The sequence below is a fragment of the Notamacropus eugenii genome, chromosome 3 (genome assembly GCF_028372415.1).
Source record: "Notamacropus eugenii isolate mMacEug1 chromosome 3, mMacEug1.pri_v2, whole genome shotgun sequence".
Taxonomy (NCBI): domain Eukaryota; kingdom Metazoa; phylum Chordata; class Mammalia; order Diprotodontia; family Macropodidae; genus Notamacropus; species Notamacropus eugenii.
This window is the reverse complement of record NC_092874.1, coordinates 261,277,170-261,296,628: the sequence shown is the minus strand read 5'-3', so window position 1 is coordinate 261,296,628 and position 19,459 is coordinate 261,277,170. Positions and strand designations below refer to the sequence as shown.

At 37.3% G+C, this 19,459-nt stretch overlaps 1 protein-coding gene across 3 annotated transcripts in view; it reads right to left on the bottom strand.

Moving 5' to 3' along the window:
• Nucleotides 1-19,459, bottom strand: part of ACSS3 (acyl-CoA synthetase short chain family member 3) — a 261,782-nt gene that overhangs the window by 170,376 nt on the left and 71,947 nt on the right. For 2 of the 3 annotated variants that reach the window (XM_072655479.1, XM_072655482.1), the window contains exons 3-6: nt 15,510-15,698; nt 7,347-7,481; nt 1,278-1,418; nt 235-264 (exon numbers count right to left, since the gene is read on the bottom strand). In XM_072655479.1, coding sequence (XP_072511580.1) covers nt 235-264; nt 1,278-1,418; nt 7,347-7,481; nt 15,510-15,698 — 495 coding nt within the window. The remainder of the gene's footprint in view (nt 1-234; nt 265-1,277; nt 1,419-7,346; nt 7,482-15,509; nt 15,699-19,459) is intronic. The other variant, XM_072655481.1, reaches the window with a different exon arrangement.

Here is a 19,459-nt window from a genome sequence, read left to right as displayed (position 1 = left end):
AATGCTCTGGATTAATGTGTTATGTAAATGCTGAATACTCAAATTGATAATGTTTCAATCATCCAGGCTTAAAGTTGACTTTCAGCTGAAACATGCTTCCATTTCCCTTTTGCAAGTTTCTGTTCCTCTTAATGGAGCTGACATTCCATCAAGATCCTATCTTTCACTGAGGAGCTTTGCTTGATCCTAGCAGAACTTGTGACATTAAGGATTGTTTAAAGCTGAAGTTCTTACCCTGGAGTCTATGGACTCCTTGGATGCATTCTAGGAGAACAAAATTAGGAGAAAAAAAATTACAGATTTATCTTCACTAACCATTAACTGAAATTTACCATTTCCTTCAATTATGACTTTTTAAAAAAGGATTCTAAAAAGGGATCCATAAGATACACACACACACACACACACACACACACACACACACACACACACACACACACACACACACACACACACACACACCAGAGGCAAGGACCTTTGTTTTAATGAGGCTCTCTGACAAGGGGTTTTCTCTGCCAACTGGGAATATGACAAGAAAGAGTGGAAGAAATAGAAGAAACTGGAGAACATGTCTCCTGTTTATTTAAACATCTTACTTGTTCCTTCATGTATGTGAAACCTTAAGCATATTTGAACATTCTATGTAAAACATTAACAATGAGAATAAATATTTGACTTGAAAAAATGTAAAATACTCTGATGTCAGAGAATCTGGATTCAAATCCTCCATCAGACACTCATTATCTGTCTGAATTTCTTTCCTTTTGACTCTTTGGGTCAATTGTTAAGGGCAAATGGCATTTTCAATTATTTAGGGAATTATTAATAATATTGTTAATTAATTATAATATGGTAACTAAAAATAACTATGAATTATTAAGGCAAAGTGATGTCCAGATCTGTGATAACCTTAGCAAAAGCAGAAAGGGTTCTCAGGGGCAGGAACTGGCTGGCTTTCCCAAGTAAGTCAATTATCTGAGTCTTGTTTTCTTCAGTCACAAAATAAGGTTGTTAGACAACATGGCTAGTAAAGCCTCTTCCTCTCAACTCATGATCTTATGATTTTAAATTTTAAATATCTCAGCTATATTTCAGTATTTGTAAGACTTGGTGAAAATCTCTCCCTGAAAATTTAAACTATCAAAAACCAAACCAGCAAGAAATAGACTCTTTATGGCGAGGATCCATCAGCTAACATTTGGACAGCAATTAAACATCTTCTCAGTGAGACAGACATTCATGTAGTCAGATGTGTTTTTCCTAGAAACAATGTATACCTTAGGTAATCCAGTTGTTCCCGATGTGTAAAGAATATAAAGTGGATGTTCTGAGAGAACAGGGACACAGTCATGGGATTGAGCTTTTGCCATTTCTTCATCCCAATCGAGATCACGACCTGGAGTCAGAGGAACAGCTTCCTATGGATTAAAAAATAAGAAACGCACAAGTTTTCATTGAAAAAAAATCATTACAAGGGAAAAGATAAGATGGTAAAAGTTCTTAGATAAATTCAGATATCTGACTTAATTTTTTTTAAGCAGTCTAATTAGAGGATAGAGACTGGGCCTGTTATATCACTTGTAAAGGGAACTCCCATGTGAAGAAATTCTTGCCTGTCTGGAGAGGTACCTTCTCCGCATCTCAGAGCCTTTGAGAGCTACCTGGATCACTGAGAGGTAAAGGAACAGCTGGTACATATCACAGGCAGGATTCCAGCCAAGCTCTTCCTGCCTTTGAGGTCAGCTGTCCATTCACTAAGTTGGACTGCCCCTCTTTTAGACTTCCATCTAATTAGATGAACTAAGCTTCAACACAAGACCAACATCATGATTTCACAAATATGTAGAAGTTTCCATGCAACCGCAATATTTCAGGTCAGATAATTACTACCAAAATTATTGTAATTAAGCTAATCTATATGTTTTTTTCCAATTTCCCCTTATTAAAAGTAACCATTTAACTAGGCCTCATGTCTCTGAAAATTAATACTTGTAACTTTATAAACTTGAGTTTCTGTCTTTTGTTTTTTCAATTTCACTTGGCAGAATATTTTACTACAGTGAACTGCATAGAATTGTCACAATGGGAAGACAACTGGTTAAAAGATAACTTTGATCAGGGGATATTAGGAAGTCAGATCATATTTCCTCTTTGCAAATTAGAAAGGAAGGAAGGAAGAAAGGAAAGAAGGAAGGAAGGAAGGAAAGAAAGAAGGAACAATCTACCCTGGACAAATCCAGGTGCTTCTGGAAAAGCAAAATGCAAACTGGAAATTGGTTGTACTCCTGAAAAACTAATAATCCATTCAGATTGGTTCCCTCCCCTTTTGCAAGAGAATATCAATGGATCTTGACACAACATCTCCATCCTCAAACTTCTTAAAAGTAGAGAGGGAGAAATAGGCAGAGATTCTTTAAGTGGGGAAGTGTCAATGATGTGAAATTTGGGTTTATGAGGAATACTTGGGGAAAAATTCTAATGTCTTCCATTAAATCAGATAAAGAAAGTAATGTATATAATTGTGATCACCTTGATACAACCTGAAAGGGATCTCAGGGTCATGGCTTTGCCTCAAAGTCTCATACTCCCTGAAAGTAAGAATAAGGACACAAACCTCTTTTGATCATTTCAGAAGATAGATGAAGTTTTTAGCAACACAGCCTTGAAAAATGGAATTGTCTATGTCAATGTGAGATTCTACCATTTCTATTTTACACATTACACATGAAAAGAGCATTCACAATTATTTGTTTACTCTGGGGGACCTCTAGCACACTGGGAAGTCCTTTCAGAGTCAGAAGCCTTAGATTCAAATCCCAGTTCTGACACTCACTTCCTGTAAGACCGTATTGAGGTTGAGTCATTTTTTGGCCATGTCCTAATCTCCATGACCCCATTTGAGTTTTCTTGGCAAAGACACTGTAGTAGTTTGCATTTTCTTCACCAGCTCACTTTACAGATAAAAACTGAGACAAACAGAATTAAGTGACTTGTCCAGGGTCACACAGCTAGTAAGTGTATGGGGCTGAATTTAAATTCACAGAGATGAATCTTCTTGTCTCTCAGCCCAGCTCTGTATCCACTATACCACCTAGCTGCCCCTTGAGACAGTCACTTAACAGCCTGGTGCATCAGTTTCCACAAGTGACTGCTAAGTAATGAGTTTGGACAAGATGATCTCTAAGATCTCTTCCAGTTAGGGATTTATAACTCAGAGTTCAAGGGTTCTTAAGCATTTTTTAAATTCATGAACTTCATTTGCAGTCTCATGAAACATCTTTTGAGAACAATATTTTTAAATGATTGAAGGAAATGCTAAATTTCAGTTAAAAGGTTACAGAAGAGAATGATACAGTTGCTTCCCCTCTAAGTTCACAGTCCCCTCAAATTTTCCCCTTGTACTTCTCTCTCTCTCTGTCTCTCTCTCTTCCTTCTCCTCCCTTCTCCCTTCCCCTCCCTTCCTTTTTTTGTTCTATTTTAAATTCCAAACTGTCTCCTTCCCTCCTTAACTCCCCACTAGATAAGGCCACCATTCAACACAGATGTATAAACATATGCAAAACCATACTATCCATACTTCTATTTATCAATTCCTTCTGGATGTGTATAGCATCTTCCTTCATAGGTCTTTTATAGCTGATTTGAGTATTTATAGTCTTGACAGACATCTGAGGAACCCATCTCAAGAACCTCTGTTCTAACAGTATTCCTCAAGAGTCATTCCAAGACCCAAAGCAGAAAACATTCTGCTGCGTAGGATGCTTATGATTCAATTTGTTTTGGTGGCACCATACACATTCAACTAGTATTGAAACATTAACTTCTTTGAATCATAATCTGAACTCATTAAAAAAAATGACCACAGCTCATACTTTTACCATGAAAATGGTAAGGTTTGGGGTTCTTTGTTTTCTTTAGGAGCTGAAGAATCTGGATCTAGTAAGGAAGAATCCAAACTGTCAGGACACAGAAACAGAAGGAAAGTATTTATCACTGTCTCATGAAGGTAGGATTAACCATGCCCCCACACCTCCACCCCACACAGACACACAACCTTAAGGATATATAACAAGGCAGTGTGCATGTATCACCAGGATCAATTGATCCGAAGAGAACAGCACTGAGAAAGAAATAGGGATGAAAAAATGATATTTCAGGCCAGATGCAGCTCAAGGAAAATGACTCCTTTTTGAAACCTAGGAATGGCTGCCAAGCTACTTTCTCCTCTGGCTAAAATATAAGCCGGGCTAATGAGAAAAATCACTTCTAAGCACATTCTTAATACCTGTCATCTGGCTGAGCCCAAAGAGGAAAAGAGAGTTTACTATGGATTTAATTACTATCTGAATCAGCACGGATTTTCCATAAGGGGAAAGACAAGTGATACATACACTGTTTTCTGAAAATGCCACTTTGTTTTTTGAGGAAGTGTTAGGAGTTCCTCTTGTGATAAGAGGAAGTTTTACCAATGAAGCATTCTTTTCTACATGTGGCACTTAGAGGAGAAGAGGAAAAAAAATTGCACTTGCTTATATTTTCCTATTCTCCATCCTCACCCCACATAGACCACTTGGATACTGACTTTATAATTTCTGATTTGAAACTGACCAGAGCTAAGACATCCACAAAAACAAATAAACAAAAAAAATCAATGTCTTAGGTCCTATGAAACGAACTTAAAATTCATCTTCTGGACAGAAAGAGTGGTGAAATCACTGAGTGTAGCAGTTCATGAGCTATGGGGTACTAAAACGTCACACAGGATTTTAAAATGGTGATGAAAATCACCAGGTAGCAATCAAATTGCCAGTTTTAAAATACTTTATTCTTCTCTCCATCTGGATATTCATTCTAAGCATTCTCCACAGAGGACATCTCAAGAGCATCACAAAATTGGACATTATATTTGAACCTATGTAAGTTTCTCTTTTGGAAAATCCCTAAAGTACCCTGGATATCTATGCTGCAGTAAAGAATCCCAAACTGAATACTTTTTCAATCACAGAAATAAAAATTTATAACATTAAGAGTCAATTAAGGACTTAGAAAAATGATTTTTTCCCCTCTTTGCTTGGAGGTGTTATAGTTATTTTTGTTTGTTTTTTAAATTAATTTATCTCTGGGTGCACTTTTAAAAAAATGTATTACTATGAGTCTCTTGGATATAGAAAAAAATCACATTGTTCCCATAGCCATTTACATAAAATGTTCTAGTTTCTAGACTAAAACTAGTGATTGATTGATTTATTTCATAACAAAGAAATCTTTTTTATTTATAAAATATGACATAGTAACTAGACTATATAATTAAATGAAAATATATTCCTAGACATGAAGTCTTTCAGAATTAGGTACAGACTACATAAAGTACCAGAATCCTTGGAGCAGTCAGTCACATGGAGGTATTAACACCTGAGCTCTCAAAGGAAATATACAAGAAAATGTGGAAAAATTCTGGATTGTATAAATGGAGAACATAAGGGTGAACATAAGTGTAACGCCTTGAATCCACACAGAACATCACTAAGAGTAAGCACTATGAATAAATGGCACAAGGTTCTCAAAATGATGGCTTCAGCTATGAACTTTTATTACTTTTTTTTTTGACAGAAGAGAATTGTAAGGCTAATGTCTACAGAATGGGAGAACATGTAAGAAATCCAATAGTGTGAGTCTCTCAACTTTTTTTTTTTTTTTTACATTAGCTCTTTTAACATTTTTGTTTGTTTATTTGCTTGCTTTTATTAAAGCCACTGACAGGCAGTATGGCACAGTGGAGAGAGGGCTGGCCTTAGGATCAGAAGACATGGCCACAAATCTTGCCTCTAAAACGTACGTCTTCTACAGGACTATGGACAAGTCACTGAAATGCCCTATGCTCTGAGCCATGATTTAAGACTCCAAGTTAGAAAGACTGCTGATATTCATCAGTGGAAAGAATTAACACATTAGGAATTTCCCACACATTTTAACACTGATGAAACTGCAGGGATGAACAAACAAAATTTTAAAAATTAAAAATTAAATCCTTGGTGTTTATTGGGAAACAATAAGATGTTATTTTTCTATATTTGTATTTCTATTAAAACATTTTTAAAAATTTACCAGTATATGTGATATAGATACATGTTTTATATATATAATATGTATATATATATATTTGTGTGTATATACAATGCTTGTATACATGTACATATACATATACATGGGTACACATGCCTGTATCATATATAGGTATGTGCATGTATATATGTATATTTTATATGTATATATGCATATATTCTTCTACAAGTACCATCCCCATCCCTATACTATATGTGACATAATCCTAAAATAAAATTGCTTTGAAATAAAAAGAAAAAAAGGACGATCATGCACTAAAAATAATACCAACTATAAGCTACAATGACGTTTTATACAAGCCATATCTATTGGAAAAGATGAATCTTGTATTAATACCAACATATATAGAGATTAAGCCTTTCTGCATGCATTATTTAATTTGGTTCAACAATAACTGGAAGGATAGGTGACAAAGGTGTTATTTTCCTCATTTGATAGCTGAAGAAACCAAAGATCAGATCCTAAGTAACTAGTTCAGGATACTAAATGAGTATGGGAACTGGAACTCCTGAGTTTTAGTCAGGCATTCATTCCATTAGACCCCAAAAGCATTCCATTTAAAGGCTGGGATCTTAGTCAACCCCCTTTCTTCTAATACCTACTCTAAAGGTATCAAGTCTTGCATATGTCACTAAAGGATAATCCTTTACATCACAATGGAACAATTCATTAGTTTTCTAATTGCTTTTCCCATGGATGACTGTAAGATATCAAATAAAACTTCCATACACATATAGCAATCATTCCTAGAATATGTTTTCCCATGCACACTTCTAAAAACAAGTTCAACCAATAGCAATTTTGCATGCAAGCAGCTGCTGTCATGAATTACTATAGATATTTATCTGAATACCATTTTTTCTTTCAATCTGTTTTGTGTATGTAGATCTTCTCAGCAGCAACACCTCTGAGAAGAAAGGACAACAAAATGAAGAACATATGTATCCTCTCTAGGCATGTAAAATATAAAAGTATCCATGTGTGTGAACTTACATGGATGTCTATATAAGTATCTGCATGAATTTCTCAGTATGCATATGCACATTTATATGTGTGCACATATTTGTAAACAATTATTTTACAAATCAACTCTTCCTAGAATTATATATTTTAAGTACTGAAGAGGTTGGCCATGATCTTTTGCAGCTCTATAAAATCTATGTTCTTAAGTCAAGTTGAGCATGAAACTTAAAAATAGAAACAAAGTCAGCAATACAACTTACCATATTAGGTCGCTTATAAACGAGAACTCTGCCAGGTTTGTGTTTTCCTATCCTCATGGCTTCTTCTAACAGTGGTATATATTCTACTCTCCTGCCAGGCTCTATTCCAAAGGATGCTGTTACAACTAACTTGGGCTAAAATAATAAAAAAGTAATTATTAGTTAAAATATCTGTACATTTATTTTTAAGAATTATAGAATTAATATTTAAGATAGTCATAATCCTTCATATATAGCATGAAAGGGTTATACCTCTAAAAAAAAGTATACTTTTGCTCACTCATGAAAGGTATCAGAAAAGAAACCCTTTATTTTCACAAATCTTTGAGTGGACATAACAAATTTAATTTACCTGCCCAAAAATTGTAGGGCTTTCTAATGTTTTTAATGATGTAATAAGGCCTACATTTAAAAGAAAATCTCAACGTCATAAAAGATTCTTGTATATTAAAAGGTAGATACAAATGCATTAACCTTTTTAAATATAGGAAAGATTAAATTAAAAATATACAAATTTCCCCACACATACTCCCAGAGTTCCCTAAATTTATTTTCTAATATGCTGTTTCCAAAGAAAATGATAAGCATTGATTGATAAAATTATTAATCGATTAATTATATACTTAAAATACGGTGGTTCAATAAATAATAATACTTTGTGTATATTACAGATCCAACACTGGTTTACAAAAAGTATGGGGCTCACTTGTTAATACTCATAGTAATTTAAATAGCTAATAAAGTGTAACTAGTCTCTACAATAGACATATAGCATTTCTTTGCTTTCAACTTTCATTTCCACAAGATTTTGAGTTCCAAATTTTCTCCCCATCTCTCCCCTCCTCACACCCCAAGATGGCATGCATTCTGATTACCCCTTCCCTCCGACCTGCCCTACCTTTTATCATCCCCCCCTTTTCCCCTTCCCCTTTACTTTCTTGAAGGGCAAGATAGATTTCTATATTCCATTGCCTGTATATCTCATATCTCAGTTGCATGTAAAAACAATTTTCTAACATTTTTTTAAAAACTTTGAGTTCCAGATTCTCTTCCTTCTTCCCTCCTTACCCACCCTCATTGAAAAGGCAAGCAATTCTTGCGTAGTTATGGAAAAAAAAAGAACTTCCATAAAAGTCATGTTGTGAAAGAATAGCTGCATTTCCCACCATCCTATCCCTCCCCTCAATTATTCTATTTTCTCCTTTGATCTTGTCCCTTTTCAAAAGTGTTTGCTTCTGATTATCCCTTCCCCCAAACTGCCCTCCCTTCTACTATCCCTGCCTCTTATCTCCTTTCCTCTTACTTTCCTGTAGGGTAAGATATCCAATTGAGTGTGTTTGTTATTCCCTCCTTAACCCAAATTCAATGAGAGTAAGGTTCACTCATTCCTTCTTACCTCCTTCCTCTTCCCTTCCCTTCCATTCTGAAACCTTTCTCTTGCCTCTTTTATGTGTGATAATTTACCCCATTCTCTCTCTCCCTTTCTCTGTCTCTCAATACATTCCTCTCTCACCTATTTTTAGATATCATCCCTTCATATTCAACTCACCCTGTGCCTGCCATCCATTCATCTATCCATCTATATTTTCTCCAATTACCTTGAGAAAGGTCTCATGAGTTACAAATGTCTTTCCTTACAGGAAGGTAAACAGTTCAAGTTTACTATGTCTCTTATGATTTCTCTTTCTTGTTTACCTTTTCATGCTTCTCTTAATTCTTGTATTTGAAAATCAAATTTTCTATTCAGTTCTGATCAAGAATGCTTGGAAAATCCTCTATTTCATTGAACGTTCATTTTTTCCCCTGAAGGATTATACTCAGTTTTTCTGGGTAGGCAATTCCTGGTTTTGATCCTAGCTCCTCTGACCTCTGGAATACCACATTGCAAACCTTTCAGTCCCTTAATGTAGAAGCAGCTAGATCTTGTGTTATCTTGATTTTATTTCCAAAATACTCAAATTGTTTTTTTTCTGATGCTTGCAATATTTTTTCCTTGATCTGGGAACTCTGGAATTTGGAGTTCTCTTAGGAGTTTTCCTTTTAGGATCTAGAAGTTCTAGGATTTAGGATCTTTCAGAGATCTAGAATTTTTAGGATTTAGGATCTTTCAGAGGTGATCAATGAATTCTTTCCATTTCTATTTTACCTGCTGGTTCTAGAATATCAGGCCAATTTTCCTTTATAATTTCTTGAAAGATGAAGTGTAGGGCTTTTTTTGTTTTGTTTTTGTTTTTATCATGGCTTTCAGGTAGTCCCATTATTTTTAAATTATCTCTCCTGGATCTATTAGGATCAGTGATTTTTCCAATGAGATATTTCACATTGTCATCTATTTTTTCCATTCTTTTGGTTCTATTTTATAATTTCTTGATTTCTCATAAAGTCATTAGCTTTCATTTGCTCCATTCTAATTTTGAAGGAATTATTTTCTTCAGTGAGTTTTTGGACTTCCTTTTCCATTTGGCCACTTCTGCTTCTTTGGCAATCTTCCTCTCATTGGCTTTTTGGACTTTTTTTGCCATTTGGGTTAATCTATTTTTTAACGTATTATTGCCTTCAGTATTTGGTGGGGGGTCTCCTTTAGCAAGCTGTTGACTCAATTTTCATGATTTTCTTGCATCACTCTCATTTTTCTTCCCAATTTTTCCTCTACTTCTCTTAATTTTCAAAACTCCTTTTGAGCTCTTCCATGGCCTGTGACCAATTAAAATTTGTCTTGCAGGCTTTTGATGTAGGAGCTTTAATTATGTTGCCTTCTGGTTGTATGATTTGATCTTCTTTGTCACCAAAGTAAGCTTCTGCTTCTTACTCTGTTTACTCATCTTACCAGCCAAATACTTGACTTTCTAACTCTTCGTCAAGGCAGAACTCTGCTTCCAGTGGGTGTGGGCATGGGTGTGTCCTGTCCCAGACTTCAGGGATTTTGTATCAGGGCTTCATCCCCCGCCATCTATGGGTCCAGAGCTCCAGAAGCAGCCTCTGCCATTGCCACTGGCTGGGGCCAGACCTGACCAGACCACAAGCTCCTCTTTCTTCCAGGTCCCACAGAGTTTTCTTACTGATCTTTTTGGTGTCTGTGGGTTGACATGTCTGGAAACTGCCACAGCTTCCAATGATTCAGTCCCCTGAGGTCTGCTCTGGCTTGTCTGTGCTCCACTCCCTGCCCTCCTCTCAACCTGCCAGGTTGTCTGGGGCTAGGGATTTGTTTCACTCTGTCATTTTGTGGGCTCTGGAACTCTAGAATTTGCTAAGAGTTATTTTTTTACACATATTTGGTGGGCTTTGGGTTAGAGCTCAGGGAAGTCCCTCCTTTTACTCCACCATCTTGGCTCTGCCCTCTCAGATAGAATTTCTTAAACAATTTAAAATGATAAATAAATTATTATACCTAGGAAAAAATAGTATACAAAAAAGATTTTAAGTCAGAATTTGATTCTTCCTCCAGGAATGAAGTGTTTCTGAAATTTATCTCCACACTGCTTTTTTTTTTTACTGAGGTGAAGCCACATTGCAAGCTACATGCAAACTTTTTGCTGGAACAAATCATTCATAAATTAGGATAGAAATAAACATCCAGTCTAAGAAAATTTTAAAAGTAGATTTGTATCCTACTTTTCAATAAAAAAGTGACATATTATCTTTTTATTTTCAAAAGGCACTAAGCTCAGTCTTAGGTAACTGCCTTACACTAAGAAATGGACAAGTCAGGATATATATTCCACCATAGTAACAGAGTGTTAGAAAATTATTGAATATATTATGCTATATATTGTAGTATAATATAGTGTTTAATAATAAACAAGCAAACAAATGAATTAATGAATGAATGACATTTACCAAAAGAAGAGGAGTAGAAAGAGCTTTGGTTCTAAGTCAGAAAGATCTGGGGGCTCATGCCCCACCTCTAACACATACTGTTTGTGTGACTCAGGCATTTTTGCCAGGCAGCTCTCTAAGGCCAGAAACTATAAACTAGTTGCAGATTTGGAGGGAACTATATTATTTGTAAGCTCCTCATATCAATTAAATCACAAGTCTGGGCATAATAAAATATATTTTGAACTTTAAGACTGGAAGAATATTTATCATATTTCATGAAATGAGCTTCACAGAAACTTTTTGAAATAGGTTGTTATTAACTTAAGTTATTTTCAGTTAACAGAGGAGGAAGTTATGCTTCAGAAATGTTAAATGATGTGTCACATGACTAGCAAACAGTAGTGGCAGAATCAGAACTCAAGTCTTCTTGACTCCATGTTCAATATTGTCTCTACCCCATCATTTATTCTTCCTCTCTTCCACTTAATTGCATTCAACAAACATGCAGTGGGCTCCTAGTGTATGTAAGACAATGTGTGATAAGCTATAGAATTAAAGACAAATTAGAGAGCTCCTGCTTTCAAGAAACTTACAATTTAAAATTGTACTGGGCAGACAATGTCATAGAAATAAAAACAAAGCAGGATGTGGGATGATAGCAGAGGTAGAAACACTTTCTCAGAGGGGTTCTTAGCCTTAGACCAGCGAATTTAGAAAACCGACTTAAAAAAATAACTATTTCAATATAATTGGTTTTCTTTCTAATCCCATGTACTTAATTTCATGCATTTAAAAACCTTATTCTAAGACTGGGTCCTTGGGCTCCATTGAACCACCAAAGGGTTTTGTGAAACAGAAAAGGTTAAGAAGTCTTGCAGCTGTGGGAATTCGCAGGATGGAGGGATCAGTTCTGGCTCCAGGAAAAAGGGGATTATGGAGAGCTACAGGGAGGAGGTGGTATTTGAGCAAGGCCATATAGGATGGGTAGATAAACAGATGTGCAATGATACACTTGGAGGTAAGAGATAGAGCATGAGCAAAAGTAGAGAGGTAAGAAAGAGGAATGTGGAATTGGTTAGTCAAATTTTTCTAGAACTCAACCTTCCTCAAGAAACAGTATTTAAAATTTACTTTATATGTCAGGGGATAGCACACAGGCTCTGGATTTAGGAACACCTGAGTTTGAATCCAGCCTCAGACTCTTAATACTTACTACTTGTGTTACCCTAGGCAAGTCACTTAATCCCGATTGCCTTGCAAATATACATATACATACATAAACACACATATATTTACATACATATATTTTATACATACATATACATGTGTATCTTAGTAGCTCAATAGAACTGGGTTTCTTTATTCTCTCAGTCATTTTAAAATCACTTTTTCCATCCAACTCAATAAAATCATTTTTAAAAATCCTCTTTTAAGGCCCCTTCTAGCTCTAAAACTACAAAGCTCTGCACTGAATTTTTTAATACCTAATTGAGTTTCTCCTGGCACTTGGGCTGGCTACTTTCAAATGAAATGTCCAGTCTAAGCATCTGCTAACATAGTATTGCTAAACTAATCTCATACATAATTTTTAAAGTCAAATTCTTTAAATCTATTATTAATTACTCTAGTCACTGCATGTTACAGATTCACTGACTGTTCCCTTCTCTCCCTTCCTCCCCCACCCCCAAAGATAAAAGATAAAAGGCTGAGGATACCTGGAGAGTTATTGAAATTGAATCTGATGTAAGCCTATCAATGTTCTGCCATTAGTATCTACTTCCTTCTGACATTGCTGAGTCAATGAACTTAAACTAATGAAATGCTGTTTTTCAAGCAGGAGGTGAAACCCTTCCCTGCTCCCTATTAACTGGTACCTCAATAAAAACCACAAGTGGAGTAAATGCACAATCAATCATATTCTAATACACCCAACTCTTGTTTATTCACACTAATAAAAGGATTCAAGGTTAAATTCCTTCCCATCTCTCTCAACAGGTTGTTCCTCTATCTCTCTTCTACATAGATGATTCCAGGTAGGTGGTGCAGTGGATAGAGCACCAGTGCAGGAGTCAGGAGGACCCGAGTTCAAACCTCACCTCAGACACTTGACACTCACTAGCTGTATGACCTTGGGCAAGTCACTTAACCCCAATTGCCTCATCCTGGGTCATCTCCAGTCATCCTCATGAATATCTGGTCACTGGATTCAGATGGCTCTGGAGGAGAAGTGAAGCTGGTGACCTGCATAGCCCTCCCTCACTCAAAACAAAGTCAAGGGCAAGTCATGTCATCATTTCTCTGATGGCATGGTCTTCTTTAGCAATGAAGGATGAACATACACATCCTAGATAATTCCCAAAACTATGCTCCCTTTCTCACATTTTCAATGACTTTTTGGATCTTTTTAACCAACTGTTCTCTCCACTCCCACCCCCAGTGTCGAACCTCAAATTCACTGTGCTTAAAAGTGAACTCGGCATTTTGCCCTTTAAACTAAGCCTCACCCCTGACTTCCCTATTTCCATGAATGGTTCACCATAGCCTCAGTCAAAAAGCCAGGGATTCTTAGACTAATCTTGAAAGTTCCTTCTTCCTTGACTACTATAGCCAATAAATTATCAACATTTTTCAGTGATGTTTATGTTTTTCATCTGCCTCCCTTCCTCTTCCATACATTTGCTCCTCTAGTAGTTATCAGCTGAGACTTAGAATATTCTAATATCTTCCTAATTGGTCTCCCTGCCTCCTCTGTCTCCCTCCAGGCCAGTCTTGCCTGTAAGACTCATCATTTTCCTACAACATTACGCTCCATACCATCTTTTATTTCCATGGCTTTATCTAGGCTGCGTTTCATTCCGGCAATTCCCTGTCCCTCACTTGTGCCTATTAAAATCCCTAGCATATTCCAAACTGCCACCTCTTACACAAAGCCTTTCCTGATCCCCTCAGCTATGAGCACTGTTCCCCTCCCAGAATTACTCACATAGCCGCTCTACCTTAGGCCCTCATAAACCCACCACTACAACACTGCAAAACCTTATTAATTGATGTCCCTCACTCAAGCCTATCACCTCTCCAATCCATCCTCAACACAACTACCAAAGACATTTCCCTAAGGCATAGAAGATCCAGTGATATTGATTCTACTCAAGTGGCTTCCTAATTATGATTATGGACAGCTAGTTGGCTCAGTGACAATTATACTGGGCCTGGAATCAAGAAGACTCATCTTGAGTTCAAATCTGGCCTTAGACTCTTACTAGTTGCGTGACCCTGGGCAAGTCACTTAACCCTGTTTGCCTCAATTTCCTTATCTGTAAAATGAGTTGGAGAAAGAAATGGCAAACCACTCCAATATCTACCAAGAAAACCCCAAATGGGATAATAGTCAGATATGACTGAAATGACTGAAAAACTGCAGCATTACCTACTGTAAGATCAACTATAAACTCCTGAATTTGATATTTAAAGTCCTCCACAATCGTGCTCCTATGTTCTTCTACATCCTTCTTACAAGATTACTCAACTTCATTATTTACAGCTCAGCCAAACTGATCGAAACCACCTCCCTTCTCAATCAATCAAACATTTACCAAGTGCCAAGCATTGTGCTAAGTCCTGAGAATAGAAAGAAAGGCAAAAGATAGCCCCTGTCCTCAAGGGGCACATAATCTAATTCCCCACACCTTTGCACAGGCTGTCCCCCTAGTCTGGCCTCTTAGAATTCCCGTCTTCCTTCAAAGCTCACCTCAAATAAGGCCATGCCTATCACCATCAGGTCTCCCCACAGAATTCACTTTGAATGCATTTCATCTATATTTGTATATAACTGTCTGTGCATGCGCTGTCTCCCCAACAGAATGCAAGCATGAAAGCAGAAACAGTTTCATGTTTTTTCCTTCTTTTGTGCACAGAGCCTCTTCTATTGCCCAACACACATGCTTTAAAAAGTTTCTTTGAATTACACGCTGTACACAGTAGGACATAATTTCTTTGTGAGTAGGGACTATCTTTGCTTGCTACATAGGAACAGGTATTGGACCAAGCATTTCCCTGGTCTAATGAGCTCCCACTGAGGGACTTCCTCTGTCAATGCAGTTCAGCATCTTTTCTACCAGTTAGGGTCTTCAAAAGTTGCTTAGAAGATGGAGAGGGTAAGTAATTTACCTAGGGTCACACTACCATGATATGTAGGAGGCTGATCTTCCTGCATCTTGAGGCCAGCTCTCTATTGTTCATGCTTCCCTACCCTCTGCAGTAATTAAGGTGAATTCACTCACAGATAAAATAGCCTGTGCTCCCAAAAGATAATATTAGACCTTTCCCTCAAGCAAAAAGACTTACCTTTACATGATCAATACGGGTGCTGAGCTCCTTGGAAGCAAAGCCCCCAAAGATGAGGCTATGAATGGCCCCTATCCTTGCACATGCCAGCATGGTGTACATTGCCTGTGGTATCATGGGCATATAGATCACCACAGTATCCCCCTTTTGGACACCATGCTTCACCAAGACACCAGCCAGCTTAGAGACCTAAAAAGAGAAAATTGGGAAGCAATTAAAAAGCTATTTTAATGCATTATTTACTTGGCTATTCAATTGAAAAGGTCTCCCCCAGGACAGTTTCACTGAATTAAGATCTATGTAATCACCTGTAGGATTTCTAATGAACTACATACTACCATGGGGTAAGTGGTTGTTTGTTAAATTTGGTGTGAATAAATATCCCTCTTTTTAATCAAAAATTTTCATGAACTGATCTAGAAGATGTCACCTATCTGACCAAATCCTCTAGTCAAGGTGATAGAGCAGGCACAGAAAGTATAAGAGCAGAAACAGGTTGTGAAGAATTACTATAATTCGGAGTTCAGAACTCAACACCATTAAGGCAGATGTAAAGATCCTACTCCGTTTCTTTCATTCCTTCATTCGCAAATAGGAAAAGGGAATACCCCAGGTCAGTTTAACAACCCTTCTGTGATATTCCTTTCCTTAGCACTTCCCCACTATGATTAGATAATAAGCTCCATGAGGATAGGGACTGTCCATTGCCACTTTTTGTATTCTCAGTGCTTAGCACATAGTAGACTTGGTACATAACAGGCACTGATCACTGATAATTCATTCCTATTTGTGGTTACAAAAAGAAAATCTATCCCTCTCACTGTGCCTCAAATGAATGGGGTATATTATATTATTTTTGGTGAAAAGATGAACGTGGAAATGGGTGAATGTAATGGAATATGATTGTACTTTGAGAAATTATGGGAGTAGAAGGACAGACCTGTAAAAGCTCTCCTCCCACACCCTATAAAATACCTATAAAATGACTCTAAACAAAATCTAGAGCAGCAGAAGCCACAAAACAACAGAGTAAAAAAGATTTCCAGTTCAAGGCAGCCTGGAAGGCCAACAGGAAAGGTCTATCACACAGGCTCAGAGCAGAGTGAAGCCCACAAAGGCCAGCCCAGCTTTGGCTGTGCCAGCACTGCCAGGGACAAGGCCAGAGCAGGCCTCAGTGGCAGAATCTCTGGCAGCAGCTGTGGTTCCCAGACTCGTCAATCAACAAACACCAGAGACAGCTTCCAAGGTCAGTGAGAAAGCTCTTTCACATGGGTGAGAGGGGAATGTGGTCTGGCCCCGCCAGCAGCCACTGCAGCAGCAGTGTCCATTTTTGTAGACTTCTGCCTAAAACCCCTTGGGGAGTCAAGCCACTGATCTGGGTCTCAGCCCTAACTGGTGGTCTTGGGGTGAGGAGGAGTGCTGGTTTGTGTGGTGGAGCTGGTGGAGGCTCTGGAGAGGGAATTCTCCTCACAGATCCTGGGCAGAAAAGCCTATGGTTGCTCACAGACCAAAGCACAGGCCAGGAAAGGAGTAAAATCCTCTGGCCTGATTGTGCCACCTTGGAAGAACTGAGAATCTACAGGTCCCTAGAGTATACCCTCCTCTTGACAAAGGACTCAAAAGTCAAGTAACTGGCTGGGAAAATGCCCAAAAAAGGGGAAAAAAACAAGACTATAGAAGGTTACATTCTTGGTGAACATATATTTTCTTCCATTCTTTCAGATGAGGAAGAACAATGCATACCATCAGAAGCAGACATAAAAGTCAAGGCTTCTGCATCCAACACCTCCAAAATAAATATGCAGTGGTCTCAGGCCGTGGAAGAGCTCAAAAAGGATTCTGAAACTCAAGTAAGAGACGTGGAGGAAAAATTGGGAAGAGAAATGAGAGTAATGAAAGAAATACTGAAAAGTGAGTCAACAGCTTGCTAAAGGACACCCAAAAAACTGCTGAAGAAAATAACACTTTTAAAAATAGGCTAACTCAATTGGAAAAAGAGGTTCAAGAAGCCAATGAGGAGAAGAATGCTTTCAAAAGCAGAATTAGCCAAATGGAAAAGGAGGTTCAAAAGCTCACTGAAGAAAATAGTTCTTTAAAAATTATAATGGAGTAGATGGAAGCTAATGACTTTATGAGAAACCAAGAAATCACAAAACAAAACCAAAAGAATGAAAAAATAGAAGATAATGTGCAATATCTCACTGGAAAAACAACTGACCTGGAAAACAGATCCAGGAGAGACAATTTAAAAATTACTGGACTACCTGAAAGCCATGATCAAACAAAGAGCCCAGACATCAACTTTCATGAAATTATCAAAGAAAACTACCCTGATATTCTAGAACCAGAGGATAAAATAAATATTGAAAGAATCAATCAACCACTCTCTGAAAGGGATATGAAAAGAAAAACTCTGAGGAATATTGTAGCCAAATTTTAGAGTTTCCAGGTCAAGGAAAAATATTGCAAGCAGTCAGAAAGAACAATTCATGTACTGTGGAAATACAATCAGGATAACACAAGATCTAGCAGCTTCTACATCAAGGGATCAACTGGCTTGGAATATGATATTCCAAAAGTCAAAGAAACTAGGATTAAAACCAAGAATCACCTACCCAGTAAAACTGAGTATAATACTTCAGGGGAAAAAAATGGTCATTCAATGAAATAGAGGAATTTCAAGCACTCTTGAGGAAAAGACCAGAGCTGAAAAGAAAATTTGACTTTCAAACACAAGAATCAAGAGAAGCATGAAAAGCTAAAGAGGAAAAAGAACTCATAAGGGATTTACTAAAGTTGAACTGTTTTTATCCCTACACGGAAAGAAAATATTTGTAACTCTTGAAACTTTTCTCAGTATTTGGATAGCTGGAAGCATTACACACACACACACACACACACACACACACACACACACACACAGATAGAGTGTACAGGGTGAATTGAATAGGAAGGGATGATATCTAAAACTAATAAAATTAAGGGGTAAGAGAGGAATATATTGGGAGGAGAAAGGGAGAAATAGAATGGGGCAAATTATCTCTCATAAAAGAGGCAAGGAAAGCTTTTTCAATGGAAGGGAAAAGTGGGGAGATGAGAGGGAAAAAGTAAAGCTTACTCTCATCATGTTTGGCTTAAAGAGGGAATAACATGCATACTCAATTTGGTATGACAATTTATCTTACGCTGCAGGAAAGTAGGGGAGAAAGGGATAAGTGAGGTATGGGGGTTATGATAGAAGGGAGAGCTAATGGGAGGAGGGAGTAATTAAGAAGTAAACACTTTAGGGGAGGGACAGGGTCAAAGGAGAGAATAGACTAAATGGGGGGGCAGGATAGGATGGAGGGAAATATGGTTAATCTTTCACCACATGACTATTATGGAAGTCTTTTGCAAAACTACACATATATACCCTATATTGAATTGCTTGTCTTCTCAGTGGGGATCGGTAGGGAAGGAGCAAGGATGAAAAGTTGGAACTCAAAGTTTTAGGAACAAATGTTGAGAATTGTTTTTGCATATAACTGGGAAATAAGAAATAAAGGTAATGAAGGACAGAAATCTATCTTGCCCTACAAGAAAAGAGAGAAGATGGGGATAAGGGCGGGGAGGAGTATGATAGAAAGGAGGGCAGACTGGGGGAATAGGTAATCAGAATGCATGGTGTTTCGGGGTGGGAGGAGGGGAGAGATGGGGAGAAAATTTGGAACTCAAAATCTTGTGGAAATGAATGTTGAAAACTAAAAATAAATAATTATGAGAGGAAAGGCTTTCAGAGAAAGCTGTTACCACTTGTATTACTTCTATGAAGTGACAGAGAATGAAGTAGAAAAATAAGGAGAAATACAGATATATATGTACCTGTACACACATATATACAAATACATATATGCATATACATACACACATGCATAAGTATACATGTGTATACACATATGTATACACACAAT